The 17,188-nt window shown below is 34.3% G+C and overlaps 1 protein-coding gene and 1 long non-coding RNA gene across 4 annotated transcripts in view; both read left to right on the top strand.

Moving 5' to 3' along the window:
• Positions 1-577, top strand: part of LOC141559484 (uncharacterized) — a 62,146-nt gene extending 61,569 nt beyond the window's left edge. Inside the window, exon 3 of the long non-coding RNA XR_012487432.1 lies at positions 70-577. This is a non-coding gene — a long non-coding RNA (uncharacterized LOC141559484). The remainder of the gene's footprint in view (positions 1-69) is intronic.
• Positions 578-5,700: 5,123 nt separating this feature from the next.
• KCNE2 (potassium voltage-gated channel subfamily E regulatory subunit 2) overlaps positions 5,701-17,188 on the top strand; it is a 56,097-nt gene continuing 44,609 nt past the window's right edge. For all 3 annotated transcript variants that reach the window (XM_074297358.1, XM_074297357.1, XM_074297355.1), the window contains exon 1: positions 5,701-5,893. In XM_074297358.1, the coding sequence (XP_074153459.1) occupies positions 5,789-5,893 (105 nt within the window). In that variant the 5' untranslated portion in view covers positions 5,701-5,788. The remainder of the gene's footprint in view (positions 5,894-17,188) is intronic.

Genomic DNA, 17,188 nt, shown 5'->3' with positions numbered 1-17,188 from the left:
TGGGATGGATTAAATAAATTTTACAATTTCTTCAACTCTGAAATTTCATTCTATGATTTCTACCTATAGGGGTCAAGAAGGACTTCATGAAAGATGTGACATCTGAGCTGGACCTTGAAGGAGAAGAGAGATTTAATGCCATAAGGTAAGCCTTTCCCAGGAATGAAGCACACACAGAAACAAGATAGGACTAGAAAAAAGAAAAAATCATTAAGCTTAATCAGAGGACTCAGTTCAAATCTCTGTTCCGCCACTGTGACTTTGGGTAACTCAGTTTTTTAATCTGTAGAATGAGATGATCTGGCTAGCTGAATTTCAACCTCCATCTTCCCCTCCCACACTCTCTCAACACACATACATACATTTCAGTTCTAAATCTTTTTTAAATAGCTTTTGGAATGACAATTGCAAAACCTTTTGTTTCAATTTTTCTCCTCCTTCCTCCTATCCCTTCCCCCAGATGACAGGTTGACAAATACATGTTAGATATATTAAAGTATAAGTTAAATACAACATATGTATACAAGTCCAAACACTTATTCCAAAGAATCAGACTTTGAAATAGTATAAAATTAACCTGTGAAGGAAATCAAAAATTCAGGTGGACAAAAATAGAGGGATTGGGAATGTTATGTAGTGGATCATATTCATTTTCCAGAGTTCTTTCACTGGGTGTAGCTGATTCAATTCATTACTGCTTTATTGGAACTGATTTGGTTCATATCATTGTTGAAGATGGCCATGTCCATCAGAATTGATCATCATATAGTATTGTTGTTGAAGTATATAATGATCTCCTGGTCCTACTCATTTCACTCAGCATCAGTTCATGTAAGCCTCTCCAGGCCTTTCTGAAATCATCCTGCTGATCATTTCTTATAGAACAATAATATTCCATAATATTCATATACCACAATTTATTCAGCCATTCTCCAATTGATGGACATCCACTCAGTTTCCAGTTTCTGGCCACTACAAAGAGGGCTGCCACAAACATTCCTGAACATACAGGTCTCTTTCCCTTCTTTAAGATCTCTTTGGGATATAAGCCCAGTAGTAACACTGCTGGGTCAAAGGGTATGCACAGTTTGATAACTTTTTGAGCATAGTTCCAAATTGCTCTCCAGAATGGCTTGGATGTATTCACAATTCCACCAACAATGTATCAGTGTCCCAGTTTTTCCACATCCCCTTCAACATTCTGCATTATCTTTCCCTGTCATTCTAGCCAATCTGACAGGTGTGTAGTGGTATCTCAGAGTTGTCTTAATTTGCATTTATCTGATCAACAATGATTTGGAACATCTTTTCATATGACTATAAATAGTTTCAATTTCTTCATTCGAAAATAATCTGTTCATATCCTATGACCATTTATCAATTGGAGAATGGCTTGATTTCTTATAAATTACAGTCACTTCTCTGTATATTTTGGAAATGAGGCCTTTATCAGAACCTTTGACTGTTAAAATGTTTTCCCAGTTTATTGCTTCCCTTCTAATCTTGTCTGCATTAGTTTTGTTTGTACAAAAACTTTTCAATTTGATATAATCAAAATTTTCTATTTTATGATCAATAATGATTTCCAATTCTTCTTTGATCATAAATTCCTTCCTCTTCCACAGGTCTGAGAAGTAAACTATCCTATGTTCTTCTAATTTATTTATAATCTCATTCTTTATGCCTAGGTCATGAACCCATTTTGATCTTATCTTGGTGTATGGTGTTAAGTTTGGGTCAATGCCTAGTTTCTGCCATACTAATATCCAATTTTCCCAGCAGTTATTGTCAAATAATGAGTTCTTATGCCAAAAGCTGGGGTCTTTGGGTTTGTCAAACACTAAATTATTAAAGTTATTGACTGTTTTGTCCTTTTCCCCTGATCAACTAGTCTATTTCTTGCCAATATCAAATGGTTTTAATAACTGCTGCTTTATAATATAATTTTAGATCTGGTACAGCTAGACCACCTTCATTTGATTTTTTTTTTCATTAGTAACCTTGAAATTCTTGACCTTTTGTTTTTCCATATGAACTTTGTTGTTATTTTTTCTACGTCATTAAAATAGGTTTTTTTGGGAATCTGATTGGTATAGCGCTAAATAAATAGATTAGTTTAGGTAATATTGTCATCTTTATTATATTTGCTCATACTATCCAAGAGCATTTAATATTTTTCCAATTGGTTAGATCTGACTTTATTTGTGTGGAAAGTATTTTGTAGTTTTAGTTCCTGATTTTCCCTTGGCAGATAGATTCCTAAATATTTTACATTATCAGTAGTTTCAGTTCTAAATCTATGATGCTAAGGAAAAAAAAGATTGAGAAATAAGCTAAAGCTGGATTATTAAAGGCCTTGATTGCCATGCCAAAAAAATTCATATTTTCTGTGGTAGGAACTGAAGGGTTTTGAGCAGGGGAATGATATGACCAGATCTATACATTAGGAAATTTTTTCACAGCTGGGATTGATCAAAAAGAGAAGATATATAGAGAAAAAAAATACAAGCAATAAGCAATGAAGACTTTCAGTCTTTTATCCTTTGTCTGTTCTACCACATTCAACACATGATCTCCTGGCTGAGCAGGAAAATTGTGTATTGTTTTTAGTGACTCCAAATTACCCCCTGCCCTGAACCCAGGCCTTTCTTTTTAGCATGATGCTATCGTTTCTGGAAATGTAAAGTTATGGATAACCCAAAGGGTAATAAAGAATCACATGTTGGACATGAGTAGATTGCAACATATTATCAATGACAAATTACAAAAGGGAAGCAGCATAAAGAATATCAGTAGAAAAATATGATTTAGGAAGAAAGTAGGATAGACAGCTTTTGTATTTCATTAGTACCCTTGCAATGTCAAGAGATACAGAGGCAGGTCCCCTGCATGTTGAGGGGGATCATTGTTGGAGGATTTATGGAAGGATATAAACAAGAGGATAAGATAAAATGGATCAATCTGTAATCAGTTTAAAAGCATTTACTAAGTTTCCAGGCATTGTACCAGATTTGGGGACTACAGAGAAAAAAGTTGAATGGTCCCTGCCCTGAAGATATTTATATAATCATATATAAATATTTACAAATTGTAAACAAAATAAATACAAATAGACACTAGCAGTTGTGAGAAACAGAAAAAGTCTCATGCAGGAAGTTATTCTAGAGATGAGCTTTGAAAAGTAGGAGTTCTGAGAGGAATGCACCCCAGGCATTGATGGATAGTCACTATCCAAGTGTGGAGATGGTAAATGAAGTGCTAAATTAAAGGAATCACAAAAAGGCCAGTTTGAGTGAACTATAAAGTGGGTGAAGGGTAAAAACATAGAAGAGACTTGGAAAAGCAGATTGGAGCCACATTGTAAAGGGTTTTAAATATCTAAGAGAGATATTTGTATTTCATCCTAGGGGCAATGAAGAACCAATGGAGCTTATTGGGAAGGGGAATACTATAATTAGGAAAATCACTTTGACAGCTATATGTAGGGTGGATTAGAGAGGGGAGAAACTCAGAAAATAGAGCTCTTTTAGGAAGCTAATGTAATTATCCAAATAAGAGGTGATGGGTGCCCAAACTGATGGTGGTAGCTATTATGAGTAAATAAAAGGGAACAAATATGAAAGATATTGGTGGAGGTAGGATCAGCAATATTTGGCCATTGGTTGGGTATACAAAGTAAGGGTTAGTGAGGAACTGAAGATAATGCTAAAATTATGAACTTAGATTGAAAGAAATCATGTCTTCATTGAAAATGGGAAGTTTGGAAGAAGGGTAAGTTTTGTTTTGAACATGTTGAGTTTGAGATGCCTAGGGGACATCTAGTTTAAAATATCTAATAGATATGAGATATGGGATGAAAACTCAGCAGAGAGACCACATCTGGATCTATAGATCTGAAATCATCTGTAAAGAGATGATAGCTGAACCCTGTGAATATTATAGAGTCTACAATAGTTGGAGGAAATACTCACATCAACGATAAACCAGATCCATTGAGATATCAAAGCATATTGAGCTCTCTATGAGGCACTGGGAAAATACAAAGCTTGTATAAGACATGTTTGCTCTTAAAGAGCTTACAATCTACTAGAGGAATAAAATTCCAATATAAATAGCTATAGTATAGGTAGTTTTTGGGGAGGTAAGGTGGGGAAGGGAAAGGCAGCTGGATAGCACAGTAGATAAAGCAAGGGGTTCTTAAACTTTTGTTCTCAGTATCTTTATACTATAAAAAGTTACTGAGGTTCTATCCAAAGAGTTTTTGTTTGTTTGGGTTACATTTACAATAGTAGAAATGAAAATTAATTTTTAATTTGTAGACTCTCTTTTTTTAGAGACCCCTAGGATTCTCTGGACTACACCTCAAGAAGCAGCAGGATACCAGGCCTAGAGTCAAGAAGAGTTATCTTCCTGAATTCAAATTTGGCCTCAGACCCTAATTAGCTGGTAAGTAATTTAATCCTGTTCACCTCAGTTTTCTCATCTGTAAAACGAGCTGAAGGAAATGACAAACCACTCTAGTATTTTTGTCATGACTGAACATGACTGTCATGACTGAAACAAGTGAGCAACAATAGAAGCAGCTAAATGACCCAGAGGATGGAATACTGGGTCTGAAATCTATAAGGCCTAAGTTCAAATCTGACCTTAAAAACTTTCTAGCTTAGTGACCATTGCCAAGTCATTTATCTTTTGTTTGCCTCAGTTTTCTTTACTGTAAAAATAGGGAAAATAATAGCATGTACTTTCCAGGATTATTATAAGAATCAAAGAAGATAATATTTGTAATGAACACACAGTGCCTGGCACATGGTAGGCACTTAATAAATGATTGTTTCCTTTCTATAATACATAATATTATATAATAAGCACATTGGAGAGTTCTTATTTGTCCCTTGTTCTCAAAAAGGATCATGACCTTAGGGAGGTGATTCATGCAAGTGAATTGAATTTAAGTGAGGGAAGGCTGTGCAAGGTCACCTGCCTCACTGTCCCCTCCAGAGTCATCTGGGTCCAGACATTGGAGAATGACTCCCCAAAAGTGCTAAAAGTTCCCCTTCTTGGAGGGAGGGGAAGCCAAGACATATCATTACTAGATTGATAGAGGTAATGCAAGAAAGCAATCTAGGTGCTCAATAATATCACAAGCAAATTTTATCAGTTCTCTGTAGGGAACAAGACCAAAGTTACTCTTCAAATTTGAGTTCCATCATCTGCAAATAGACTCATCTGCATGTGAAGGAAGGGATAAGGGCACCTATTGCCTGCATTTCTTCTGTGGTGGGAAATCGGAATAGCTGCTCATCTTCCCTTCTAGTTTGTCTCTTCCAGAAATCCATGTTCTGGACATCACCAACCATGGAGCTCTGGAACTGAGCCTATTTGAGTCTCTTGTCTCCATAGCAGTACTATAATGGCAGGGAGCCCAAGAAACCAGGGTTACATTTGTATCTGTCCGTGGCCACCTGGTTCTCATAACTGGAATCAGAGCAGGCCAATTTCTGGTTTGGCCATAAATACTTCCTCATGTGCTTGAAACCACTAAGCAACTTTCTATTGTTTGCCTGAATGTCTTTGAGGAAGCTGCCAGACTCATTTAAGCATTTTCTATTTGATTGATGGTTACTAAAAGCTCTTCAGTCCTGGAAGGTAAATATCCCTCCTTGTTTTTGTTTCCCTTTAGTTTAGAATAATGTATCTGCCAACAGGTCATCTGTTGCTCTTCTGTGATTGGCTCTCTTAATGAATACAGACTAGCTTTGAAAATTAGTGATGTGTCCAGGTGTCTATGGCTATACGATCATGGAAAATGGACGAAAACTCAAAAAAAAAAAAAAGTTGGTTAAATTTCTTTCATTCTCAATATGCTCAGCTGATATCACCTGGGAGAAGGGTAAGTGGCAAACAGATTTATTTTAGTGCCCTAATATATACTTTGTACTTATCTCAAAGCTAAATTAGACACTACTTCATATAATTTCCTCTCTCACTATAAGATCTCAGGAATTGTGTCTCTGGATTTTTCTCCAATTCCTGCAGCTGTGAGGAAGACTTGGCTCCAGTGTCAGTCTGGTGTCCTATTTTTCTGCTGCTTCAGTGGAACATTTCTGAAACAAAACATATTCAAAGAACCATATGCCAAGGATTTTGATTATTTCATTGTTGTTCAGGATCAGCAGAAGCATCCAGTCTTATGAAATATAATGCTTCAACTACTTCATCAATTATCTCTTATCAGGGAAATGCTCTCACTGGTTGATTGATTAGAGATTTTTGGAATCCTAAAAGTCCCTGAATTATTAATATTGTTCTTTGTGTGACACAATTTTGAAACATTGGTCTCTCAGAGAAGACTCCAGTATGGTTTGGCTCCCATTCACTTTGATAGTAACTCAGAAATCAATGTCATATTAAGTTTTGCTGATTAATGGAATGCATTGTTTAAATAGGCACCTAGTTGGGTACAAGCACAAAGATCATGAAATTATTGAATGTTTCACTTAAAATGGATGTTTGAGATTAACCAGTCTCAGGATTTTGTTTATACACAAGCAAATTGAGATACAGAGAAGTGAAAGCACTTGCCCAAGATCATATAGCCATTTTATGAAAGAACAAACATGCAGATTCTTCCCCCTTTCAGGCTTCAATTATGAAATTTTCCTTTAGAATCTAATAAATAAAAATATTTCAATATGACAAAGAAGAATAAGAAAGACTATAAGAAAGCATAAAGAACATAAAAGAGTATAAAAACTGTGAACTTTTGTTATAAATGGTTTAAGAAATATGTGTATACACACAGGTGTACATATATTTTCTATATATATATAAAATATGTGATTATATAATCAAAGGTAGAAGGGTTTACACATTTATGTATATATATATATGTATATCACCTCTTGGGCTACTCTCCCAAACTTGTAATTGCTCTTAAAATTTGGATACATAGATAACTATTACTTTAGAATCTAGTGGTAACTTTGTGGTTGACTATACCTATTAGAAGAGTTTATGAGACCCTACCAATATGTTTCTCATTAACAATAATCTGGTTCAATTAGACCTCAAACAAATGCATCTCCTCAAATACTATAGCAAAAAATTAATACAAAGCTTTCTTCCCCCAAAACTGGAGCACATTATCTCACTAATACAGAGTCTCTTGAGGATCATGATCACAAACTTCAAATACGTGGGTATGTGACCAAGGCAATTCACAACCTGGGAACTGTAAAGCTGCAATGTCTTTTCCCTTTTTTTCAAAAATCTTCATGGAGTTCACTTCAGTGAATGGTATTAATAACAGATTTTACTTTTAAGCTAGGCTGATTCCTCTGAGGGCATACCATCTTTATTGAATAAGTTGCTGTGCTGCTAGACTTGCTCCTCACAAGGCATGGAGTCTCTGACAGATAGATATTTTATCTGTTACAATCTCTGCCTTCACACATTGGTGGGGAGATGTAGTCTCCACCATCTCCAATCTCATTTAAATTACTATCTTCTTTAGCTGGGTCTATGCTCTTTCACAACACCATTGAAAGGATCAACAGAAGCCTCTCTAACTCTGTTCCCTTAAGGACTTGATTTTTTTTGTCACCTTCTAGGCAAGAGGTGACAATATAGCCCCTCCTTTGGACACTTTACTGGGAGACTAGGCTCCCCCAGTAATAGACTTCACTCTAACTTACAGTGACTATTGTGGGTTAAGCCTAAATTAGGCGTATTTCTATAAATCTAAGCTTTTAAAAAATACAAGAGGTACTTCACAAAATTCAATTAAAACTGTTTTAACAATTATGTTAAAAGTGTATAATCCCTAATCATCAGATCAGGAGTTCAAGGAAATGACTTAAAGTGAGCTCAAGAAGAAAAAACCTGCTGATAACCTTTTATTCCCACAGGCTAGGCCTTTCATAATTCAACATAATAGGTGTATAAAGTACCTAATGATTGAGTAAAGAAGGAAAATATAGAAGCCAGATACAGAAGTACATTCACACTTCTTGCCAAGATCCTGCTACTCATATCATCAAACATATTTCCCAAATCATCTTTACAAGTGAAGAAATGGTCCATATTACCAAATAATTCAGGGATTCAAGGTTCCATGATTTTTAAAGCACTACTATTTTCCTTTAATATTCTCCTTTTGGTTCATCCAGAAGAGCAACTAGAAAACAATAATGAAGCAGTCTGTGAACTAGGCAAGTTCATCATCCCTGCTGTTTGCTTAGCTAAATTTCCCACCTTTTTGTGTGCAAATGAGTAAATGAGTTTCTCAAAAATTCAGATATGTGGGGCAGGTAGGTGGTGCAGTGGATAGAGCACCAGCCCTGAAATCAAGAGGACCTGAGTTCAAATTTTGTCTCAGACACTTAACACTCCCTAGCTGTGTGACCCTAAGCAAGTCACTTAACCCCAATTGCCTCAGCAAAAAACAACCCCCCAAAAAAATTCAGATACTTCAAAAGGCCCCAAAAGATACAATTACTTTGGTAAAGGTATTACCATAATACTCCTTATCCCTGTCCTTACCTGTTAAAAAGTTAAACTGTTAGAATCTAAAAGTGGCACATTCTTGCATATATAGTAAATTAAATCAAGTAGTAATATAATTAGTATCTTTATCTCTGTCTTCTTCTAAGCCTCTTTTTGTTTTTCTTTATGAATTTACAGGGTTTTTTTGATATATACTCACATGCTCTTGCTTGTGCTCTCTTTCTGTCTCTCTGAATGTCTCTTCCTCTCTCTCTTTGTGTTGTATATCAATTACTCATTCCTACCCACAATAGAAATCCTACATTGTAATCTCAAACAAATCAAGCAAATCAAATAAACCATGTCTGAGAAAGAGCAATGTTTTAGCATCAGTCTTTCCAATTTCTAATTGATCACTCCTTTGACCAAAATTGAGTTCTTTCAAAGCTATTTTTTTCACTTTTTTATTTTTATTATTCTTTTTCTTCTGTCTTCTCATTTCATTCTACAACAGCACATACAAGTCTTCCTATGTTTTCTACACCATCATAATCATCTTTTCTTAAGGTAAAACAACATTCATTACATTCATATATCACAAGTTTTTCAATTGTTCACCAATTTGTGAGTACCTATTTTGTTTCTTGGTGATTGTTGTTGGTGGTGGGTTTTTTGCTATAACAAAAAGGATTGCTATAAATGTTATTGTATATATGCATTCTCTCCCTTTGTCCTCTCTCTCCTGGGTGTATATGCTTAATAGTGGTATCACTGAATGCAAATTTTATAGTTTAGTGACTTGGGAGTGATGAAGTCGGGATAGCAATTCCTAGTTCAAAATAAACATGTGACAAATTTACAATGTCCATTCCTTTGGCAAAAGGTAGATTTACTTAGAGGAATAGGTTACAGAAAAAATGAAGGGATACAATAGGCTCCAGGAAGGGTAAATATGAAAAAGAGTGGGAGAGCATATGAAAGACAAGATCCTCAATGGAACTCACAATTACCCAGTAGAAAGGAAATACTCTGTGATGCCTCGATATACCATTTACTGGCAGATTATATCCATAGAGGAGTTTAACAAATTAACCAGAGTTAGAGTGAGAAGAAAGACACCATTTGAGGGAAGGTACTCTGAAGAGAGAAAACCGGAATAACTTCATGGTGAGCTTAGTCCTGAAAAGAACTTAGTAAAAATCTTCATCATAAGCAGATCTTTTCTAGGAGAAATATAACCTTGGGGTTTCTCAGGAAAGTAAAAGTGTGAACTTAGATGGAAGGGGGATCAAGGAGAAGAGGAAATGCGAAGTAGCTCAAGGTGAGAATCAAAGTCAGATGGACTATCTGGCAGACCAAGTTCTACAACTGTCTAAAAATATGCTAATCAACTTCTTAGAAGGTAGTTTAAAGATACACAGAGGTTGGGAAATGGACAATGAAGGCTGATAAAGAGTTCCTTCCTTACAAATGTTCTACACAAACAGGATAAGCTGGGAATTGATTATATTTGAAAATAACTGGAGAATAAGACACATCAGGACTACAGTTGTAAATGTTCCACAACAACTGAACTAATTCCAGGGCTTTGCCAAACATGCGTTAGTATATCAGTTTATACCTAACTTATCAAAATTGTTACTTCATATTTTTTTGTTATTTTTGCTAATCTAATGGGAATAAATTAGAACCTCAAAGTTGTTTGAATTCTCATTTCTCTAATGATTTGGAATTGTTTTTTAATATTGATAGCAATAGCTTACATTTTCTTATTTCAGAATTGCCAGTCAAATGGATCTTATTTTTGCATGTTTGTGTCATTTTTATGTATCTTTAATATTGAACTTTTTATCAGAAAAAATTTGCAAAGATTTTTCCCATATTTAATTGTCTCTAAATTTTAAAATGTTGTTTTTGTAACATGTGTCAAAGGGATGGGCCCAGATGACTCTTTCCCATATAACAGTTGATAGAGGGGCTCATTTATAGGCAACCCAAACTCAATTATACACTTGAATTATTTCTATATATTTAATTTATTAATTCTAAGCTCTTTAAAAATCTGAGGGTTTGTTGGATAATTTATATATCATTAATAAACTTGCATTCTCAGCTCATTAATGAGCCTGATTTCTCATTCTAATTCATTAAATATTAATTATTTAGTGAACTGAAATAAACCTCATGTGCCATTAGGAATTGTGCTTATTTAGTTATATTTAAATAAATACTAAGCTTTCCTTCAGAAAGTCCTCTAGGGACCCATCCTACTGGTGCAAGTGTGGTTTGAAGGAATTTCTCTCACATGTCCTCCCGAATTCATGTTAGAATATGCTTGATTTTCTTCTCTATTGCCAGTTCTAGTATGGAATGACCATGGTGCCTTAGATCCCATCACTTCAACTCTCAGCTAGCAGATTCTCATCAATGAGAATCGGTTTAAGAACAAAGTTACAGTATTTTTTTTTGCCATTTTTTGAAAGATGAAATCAATAAAATAAGTCAAGAAATGTTTAGTTGATATTTGCATAGAGAAGAAGTTTAAGGAAACCAGTCAGTTAAACATTTCTTTGTACTATATATGTACACCATGCTAAGTACTAGAGTTAGAAAGAGAATCAAAAACAATCCCTGTCTTTTAGTGGAATATATAAACAAACTATAGAGTTGTATTTCCATATAAGATCAAAGATTTAGACACAGGCCAAGTCAGCTTAGTTGTACAAATCAAGATGTTAAGCTGCTGAACTGATAAAAATCACCCCAAAACAAGGAGTGAAAAATAACTGCAAGCACTGAGTATGCATGCTTAATTAACTCATTAAGCATGAGTTAATAAATATGAACTCCTCCCCAAAGGAGGAGTTTTCCACCATTTTAACATGGATTACATGATGAAAGAGGGGTAACATGTCAAGAAAGAACATGCAATGAAAGGACCGAGAAGTCTGTTAATTTCTGCCATCCTCAGCTAATTGGCACTAAGAGGAAGGACTTCATACTTCTGGATAGAAATTAAAAGGTTCATCCCCATGTCTATAAGCATGGATCTACTCAGGGCCTGTCCTTGAGTGAATCATCTATTTCTTGCAGTACCGTAAATAAACCAATTTACTTCTTACACTCTTGAGTCCTCTTTATCTTTGTAGCAATTTTCTAACAGAGTATAAAACATATAAATAACTTGTTGAATCATTTTTCAGTCATGTCCAACTCTTTTTAAAAGATGATACAGGGAGAAAACATGGTTCATTTAGCAAGGTGAAATAGATGATTTTCTTGGCAAGGAGCTAGAGTAGTTTGTATATATACATAATATATAATACAAATATATGTGTATATTTTATATATGTGTGTATAATATATGTATACAGATGTATGTATTTAGATATTTATAATATTTCATATGATGTTATGTTTTATATTTATATGTAATAAATAATAACTATAGTAAAATTTATATCATATTATGCTATATATTATTAAATTATTATATAATTTTATTGTTTGTATATATATTTATTTAAGTACTATGTCAGGCACCATCCTAAGCACTTTATAAATATTATCTGATTTGATCTTCCCAATAACCCTGCTATTATCCCATTTTACAGTAGGAAAATTTGATATAAACATAAATTAAATGACTTGCCAATCACAGCTAGTAAGCATGTGAGTTGGATTTTACCTTAAGTTCTCCTAACTCTAGGCCCAGTATTCACCCACTCTAATACCTACATGCCTCAGGGAAAGGAATAGCTAAAGAAATATGAGGTAAAATTAGGTCAAGAAAACTTTTCAGTCTTGGAATGGGGTGTTTTAAGTGAGGAAATCAGTACAAATGTCACACTATACCTGCTTATGTTTTGGTGAAAGACACAAGTAGTTATTAACTTTTGCTTTGGATGGAGAGATTGTAGGCATTCATTCGAATACAAGTCTTGAATAAAAACTGAAAGAACGTTATTGCCATATTATTCCTTTAGCTTAAAAAAAACCTGAGAGAAAAAAATGATGGTAGGATGCCTGAGATCATTATCACAACCTTGAATAATAAGACCAAGTTTTACTGAGAAACTCAAGTATTCCTGGGACACACATTAGCAGCTTCCCCATTCTTAGTTGTTAAGAGACTAGACAACTTGCTCAGACTTTATAAAATAATTCAAGACTGGAATGGATAGACATTGGACATTATAAATAGACACTTTAAAGAAAATTTACTGAAACTATTTGTTGTCCACAAGAGAGTTAGTTGGATTTTCTCCTGATAGAAGGATGGAAATGATGGACAACCTGCTCAGAGGTCTCTGAGTAAAAAAGATTATCTACTAATTGCACGAAGACTGCCTAAACTAGACAGTGATCCAGAAAATGATGTTTTATAAAAAGAAATTTGCATACTATAGCCAAATAAACAGTTCAGACAAGGAAAATGGATCATTAACACCAAAAGCAACACCTTTTCTGCTGAGGACATAAGCTACAAAGACTTCTGGGATAGAAAGGCAATTCACAGGGTCTAGCAATAAAGGCAGCTATCCTGGACACTCAACAAGTTCAGGTTTAGGAGTAGCAATCTTAAGCAAGTAATAATAACAATAGTGATAATAATAGTAATAACATCACTATTTTACAATTGAGGAAACTGGAAAGAGAAAACAGGATAAGTGACTCAAGGACATACTATTAGCAAGTGAGATTTGAACTCAGTTCTTCCTGATTCCAAGCTTCCAGATCTGCATTGTACCTGATAATGTACTCTGATAATGATGTTGACCAATTCATATAGTTCAATCTATGTGACCAAAATAACTCATTATTTATGATGTTACATAGAGGAAAATGGAGAAGTGGTTACACATGTACAATAACCAAATGATTATACTAATACCTCCCTATGGAATCATTGCCAGGTATATAATTGAATATATTCCTCTATGCATGTGTTAATTACTGTTAACAAAAGATTCCGTGGAATTCAGCAGGGGTTGGATAGTAAATCTCAGATGAGCTGTTGCTCACTGCTTTCCTAGTTGCAAGCTAGTCCAGGAGTAGTGTTACAAACAATATTCTTTTAGAGTGAGAAGAATCCTTTATTCAGTGATTCTCATGAGAAGTGGGTGCACACATGGATGAAATACAAGAAGTATTACGCAGGAGCAAGCTTTATACTGTTAGTTTGGTTCCTTATCTCTCCCATCAAGGTTCGGATTGGCCAGATTACAGTCAGAGATTTAACCAGTTTCTTGACTCATATGGTAATTTGTTAGAGATATCTTTACAAGATATTTCATCCCTCTCTTCATCCTATTTTGATAGTATCTGTAGAAAACCAACTTTTCATACTCCTCATGTTATTATACATAAGAGCATGTTCTCAGCTAATTATTTTATTGTTTATGTGTATTTGGATACTAGAGACCAGTGTCTACTGTTTATCTACCTATGCTGAGAAGATTTAATTATTCCCATTCCTCAGGAGGAGGAAGAAGAGGAAGAAAAGAAGTTCAAATTAGAGCAAGTTAAGAAAGGCCATACAATATATTTTCATTGTGTTATTCTTACTGCCATCCAAGATGAAACATGAGTAGATTGCCAGATTTTTTAGTCTTTTCACTCTTATGCTTTCCTGCAAGAATGTTGAATCATCTCCCCAGTTTTTGTCTTGTTTTCTTTCTGGTTTTGTTTGTATGCTTGTTTGTTTGCTTCTGCTCCTAAAGAAATCAGAGTCTCCAAAATGACCTATTTGTATATTGTCTTGCTTCTTTATGCATGTCCTTTCAGATTGAACTTAACTGAGAGGGGATTTACTGTATAGAAAGCTGCCTAAAGGGGGAAAATTATATGCTTTAATCATGTATTCACTGGAAAAATATGGGTATTTATAATTAGACTGAAAAACAAGTAAAAGACTAAAAAAGAGATTATTGATTCATATTTTTAAAAATTTCCCCAACATAGAGAGAACTTTTTTTCAGAACACAAGTTACATAGGCATGAAGGAACCTAAAGCAATCCATGTAGGAAGAGCAAAAGAGCATGTTTTAAGGAAGTTGCCTTAAGCATTGCTTTTGATCTAGCTATAAGTCTATGTTAAGCCTATACTTCAAAGAGATTAGAGAAAGGAAAGATTAAAGGTGTTTGTTATATGTACAAAAATTTTATAGCAGCTCTTATGGTGGCAAAAACAAACAAACAAGAACCAATCTGAAGACTCAGGGAATTCCCATCATTTGGGAAATGGCTAAAGAAATTGTGATCTATAAATATGATGGTAAAATTGTCATGCTGTAAGAAATGAGGAAAAAAGGATGATTTCAAAGAGATATGGAAACAATTTGCATTCACTGATATGTAGTAAAGTGAACAGAACAAGAAAACCAATTATATTTATATGTATATACACATATATGTGTATAAAATAATTTTGAAGGAAGAAATAAAATCAGGAGAAAAATTGTACAATTAACAACACTGTAAAAACAAACAGCTTTAAGATATATAAACTTTGATCAACAATGACATCCATAATTCTAGAATCTACAGATTAAGGTTTTTTTTTTTTATTATATCAGACAATATTAAGAATAGGCCTGACTCAAAAGTGAAGCATACTCTTCTCATCCTGCCAGAGAAGTGATAGATTCAGGATGCAGAATAAGACTTTTTTTTTTTTGACATGATTAATGAGGGAATTTGTTTTGCTTGACTATGAATACTTTTTACAAGAAATTTGTTTTTCTTTCTGTTTTTTAAAATAGATGAGAGTAGGAAGAAGAGAAAATAGATTTCTGTTAATTAAATAAAATTTAATTTGAAATTTTAAAAAAGGAAACCATGTCTGAAGAGAGGAGTTGAGAACAAAGGGAATCACTCTTAGAATTATTATTTGTTAAGGAATATTATTGTTTTGTACAAGAGAATTACATGAACTGATACTAAGTGAAATGAGCAGAACTAGGAGATCATTGTACACAGCAACAAGATTATACAATGATCAACTCTAATGGATGTGGCTCTTGTCAACAATGAGATAATTCAGACCAGTTCCAATGGTTTTGTGATGATGAGAACCATCTACACCCAGAGAGAGAACTATAGGAACTGAGTGTGGATCACAACATAGCATTTTCACTCTTTTTGTTGTTGTTTGCTTGCATTTTATTTTCTTTATCATTTTTTCCTTTTGATTTGATTTTTCTTGTGCAGCAAGATAATTATAAAATACATATGCATATCTTAGATTTAACATATATTTTGCCATGTTTAACATACATTGGATTACTTGCCATATATGGGAGGGAACGGGGGGAAGGGAGGGAAAAATTGGAACATAAGGTTTTGCAAGGGTTAATGTTGAAAAACTATCCATGCATATCTTTTGAAAATTAGAAAGCTTGGGGCAGCTAGATGACACAGTGGATAGAGAACCAGCCCTGAAATCAGGAGGACCTGAGTTCAAATCTGAGCTCAGACATTTAACACGGTCTAGCTGTGTGACCCTGGGCAAGTCACTTGACCCCATTGCCTCAGCCAAAAAAAAAAAAAAAGAAAAAAGAAAAGAAATGAAAAGAAAATTTAAAATCTTTCATTAAAAAAAAAGAAATATTAATTCTGCTCATCAAACTTTTTACCTTCTACCTTTCCCAACTTGTTTTTAAGTTTTAGCTATCATGTATGCATTGTAGCTATATTGGTTAACTATGAATATATTTACTGTTTGTTTATTGATATATAAGCTTATACATATTTTCTTTTTATGTAGCAGCTGTTGTGGGGCTAGTAATATTGTTATTTCTTTGTTATGATATCATTAGTCCTCTTCAACATGAAGGATAAACACTACATGTAAAGTACATATCTTTGTGTATATCTATAGTACACAAGAAAATAAGCAAAAATACCAACAATGAAGAATGCACTTGGATTTAAGTGAGACAGAGTTATATCAAGTCATCAGCCTCACTCTCTCTTCCTGAGGCATCAAAGTCCAATGGCAGTTCAAATGTCAAAATCACTGGCAATGGCCTGGGATGCAGTGTATAAGCTTAGATGTCTGACCAGACTCTGAGCATTCAATCACCTTCATGGCTTTTAGAACAAATCATTCTCCTCTGTTCATTCCACAAGGGAGTCATCACATGTATGGGGTAGACATCCCACTAACTCACCAATGGCTTTGAATCCTACTAGTTACCTTCACTCTGGTTTGGCCCATCTGCTGAATCAGTTTTACTAAAGGGTGGTATACTTGCTGCACATTCCACAGCTTGTTGAAGTCATAAGTGAGAAATTGGTGAGTGGAAACACCAAAGGTAATAAGTAAAAAAAAGCAACCCCTCACACCAGAGGTGCTAGTCCTCTTGAATACATACATTCCCTGCCATATAGAAAGTGCTTATTTTAATAATTCTCCAAGGAAGTTATTGTCCTGTTTTAATTGTTAATATTTAAATGTTGGTAAATCTCCACCTTCCAAGTATATAAGATTACTGACACTAAAGGTGGATAAACAGCCATAAAAAGAACTCAGCAGACCCTCATGTCAGAGCTTATCTTCCCTGTACGACTCATACAATCTGTTTTGCATGTAATATGTTCTGTGTATCCCAGAGAGAGGACTGTGGAAACTGAGTGTGGTTCAAAACATAGCATTTTCACTCTTTTTGTTGTTGTTTGTTTGCATTTTATTTTCTTT

Source organism: Sminthopsis crassicaudata, chromosome 3 (genome assembly GCF_048593235.1).
Source record: "Sminthopsis crassicaudata isolate SCR6 chromosome 3, ASM4859323v1, whole genome shotgun sequence".
NCBI lineage: Eukaryota > Metazoa > Chordata > Mammalia > Dasyuromorphia > Dasyuridae > Sminthopsis > Sminthopsis crassicaudata.
This window is presented reverse-complemented; position numbering and strand designations above follow the sequence as displayed.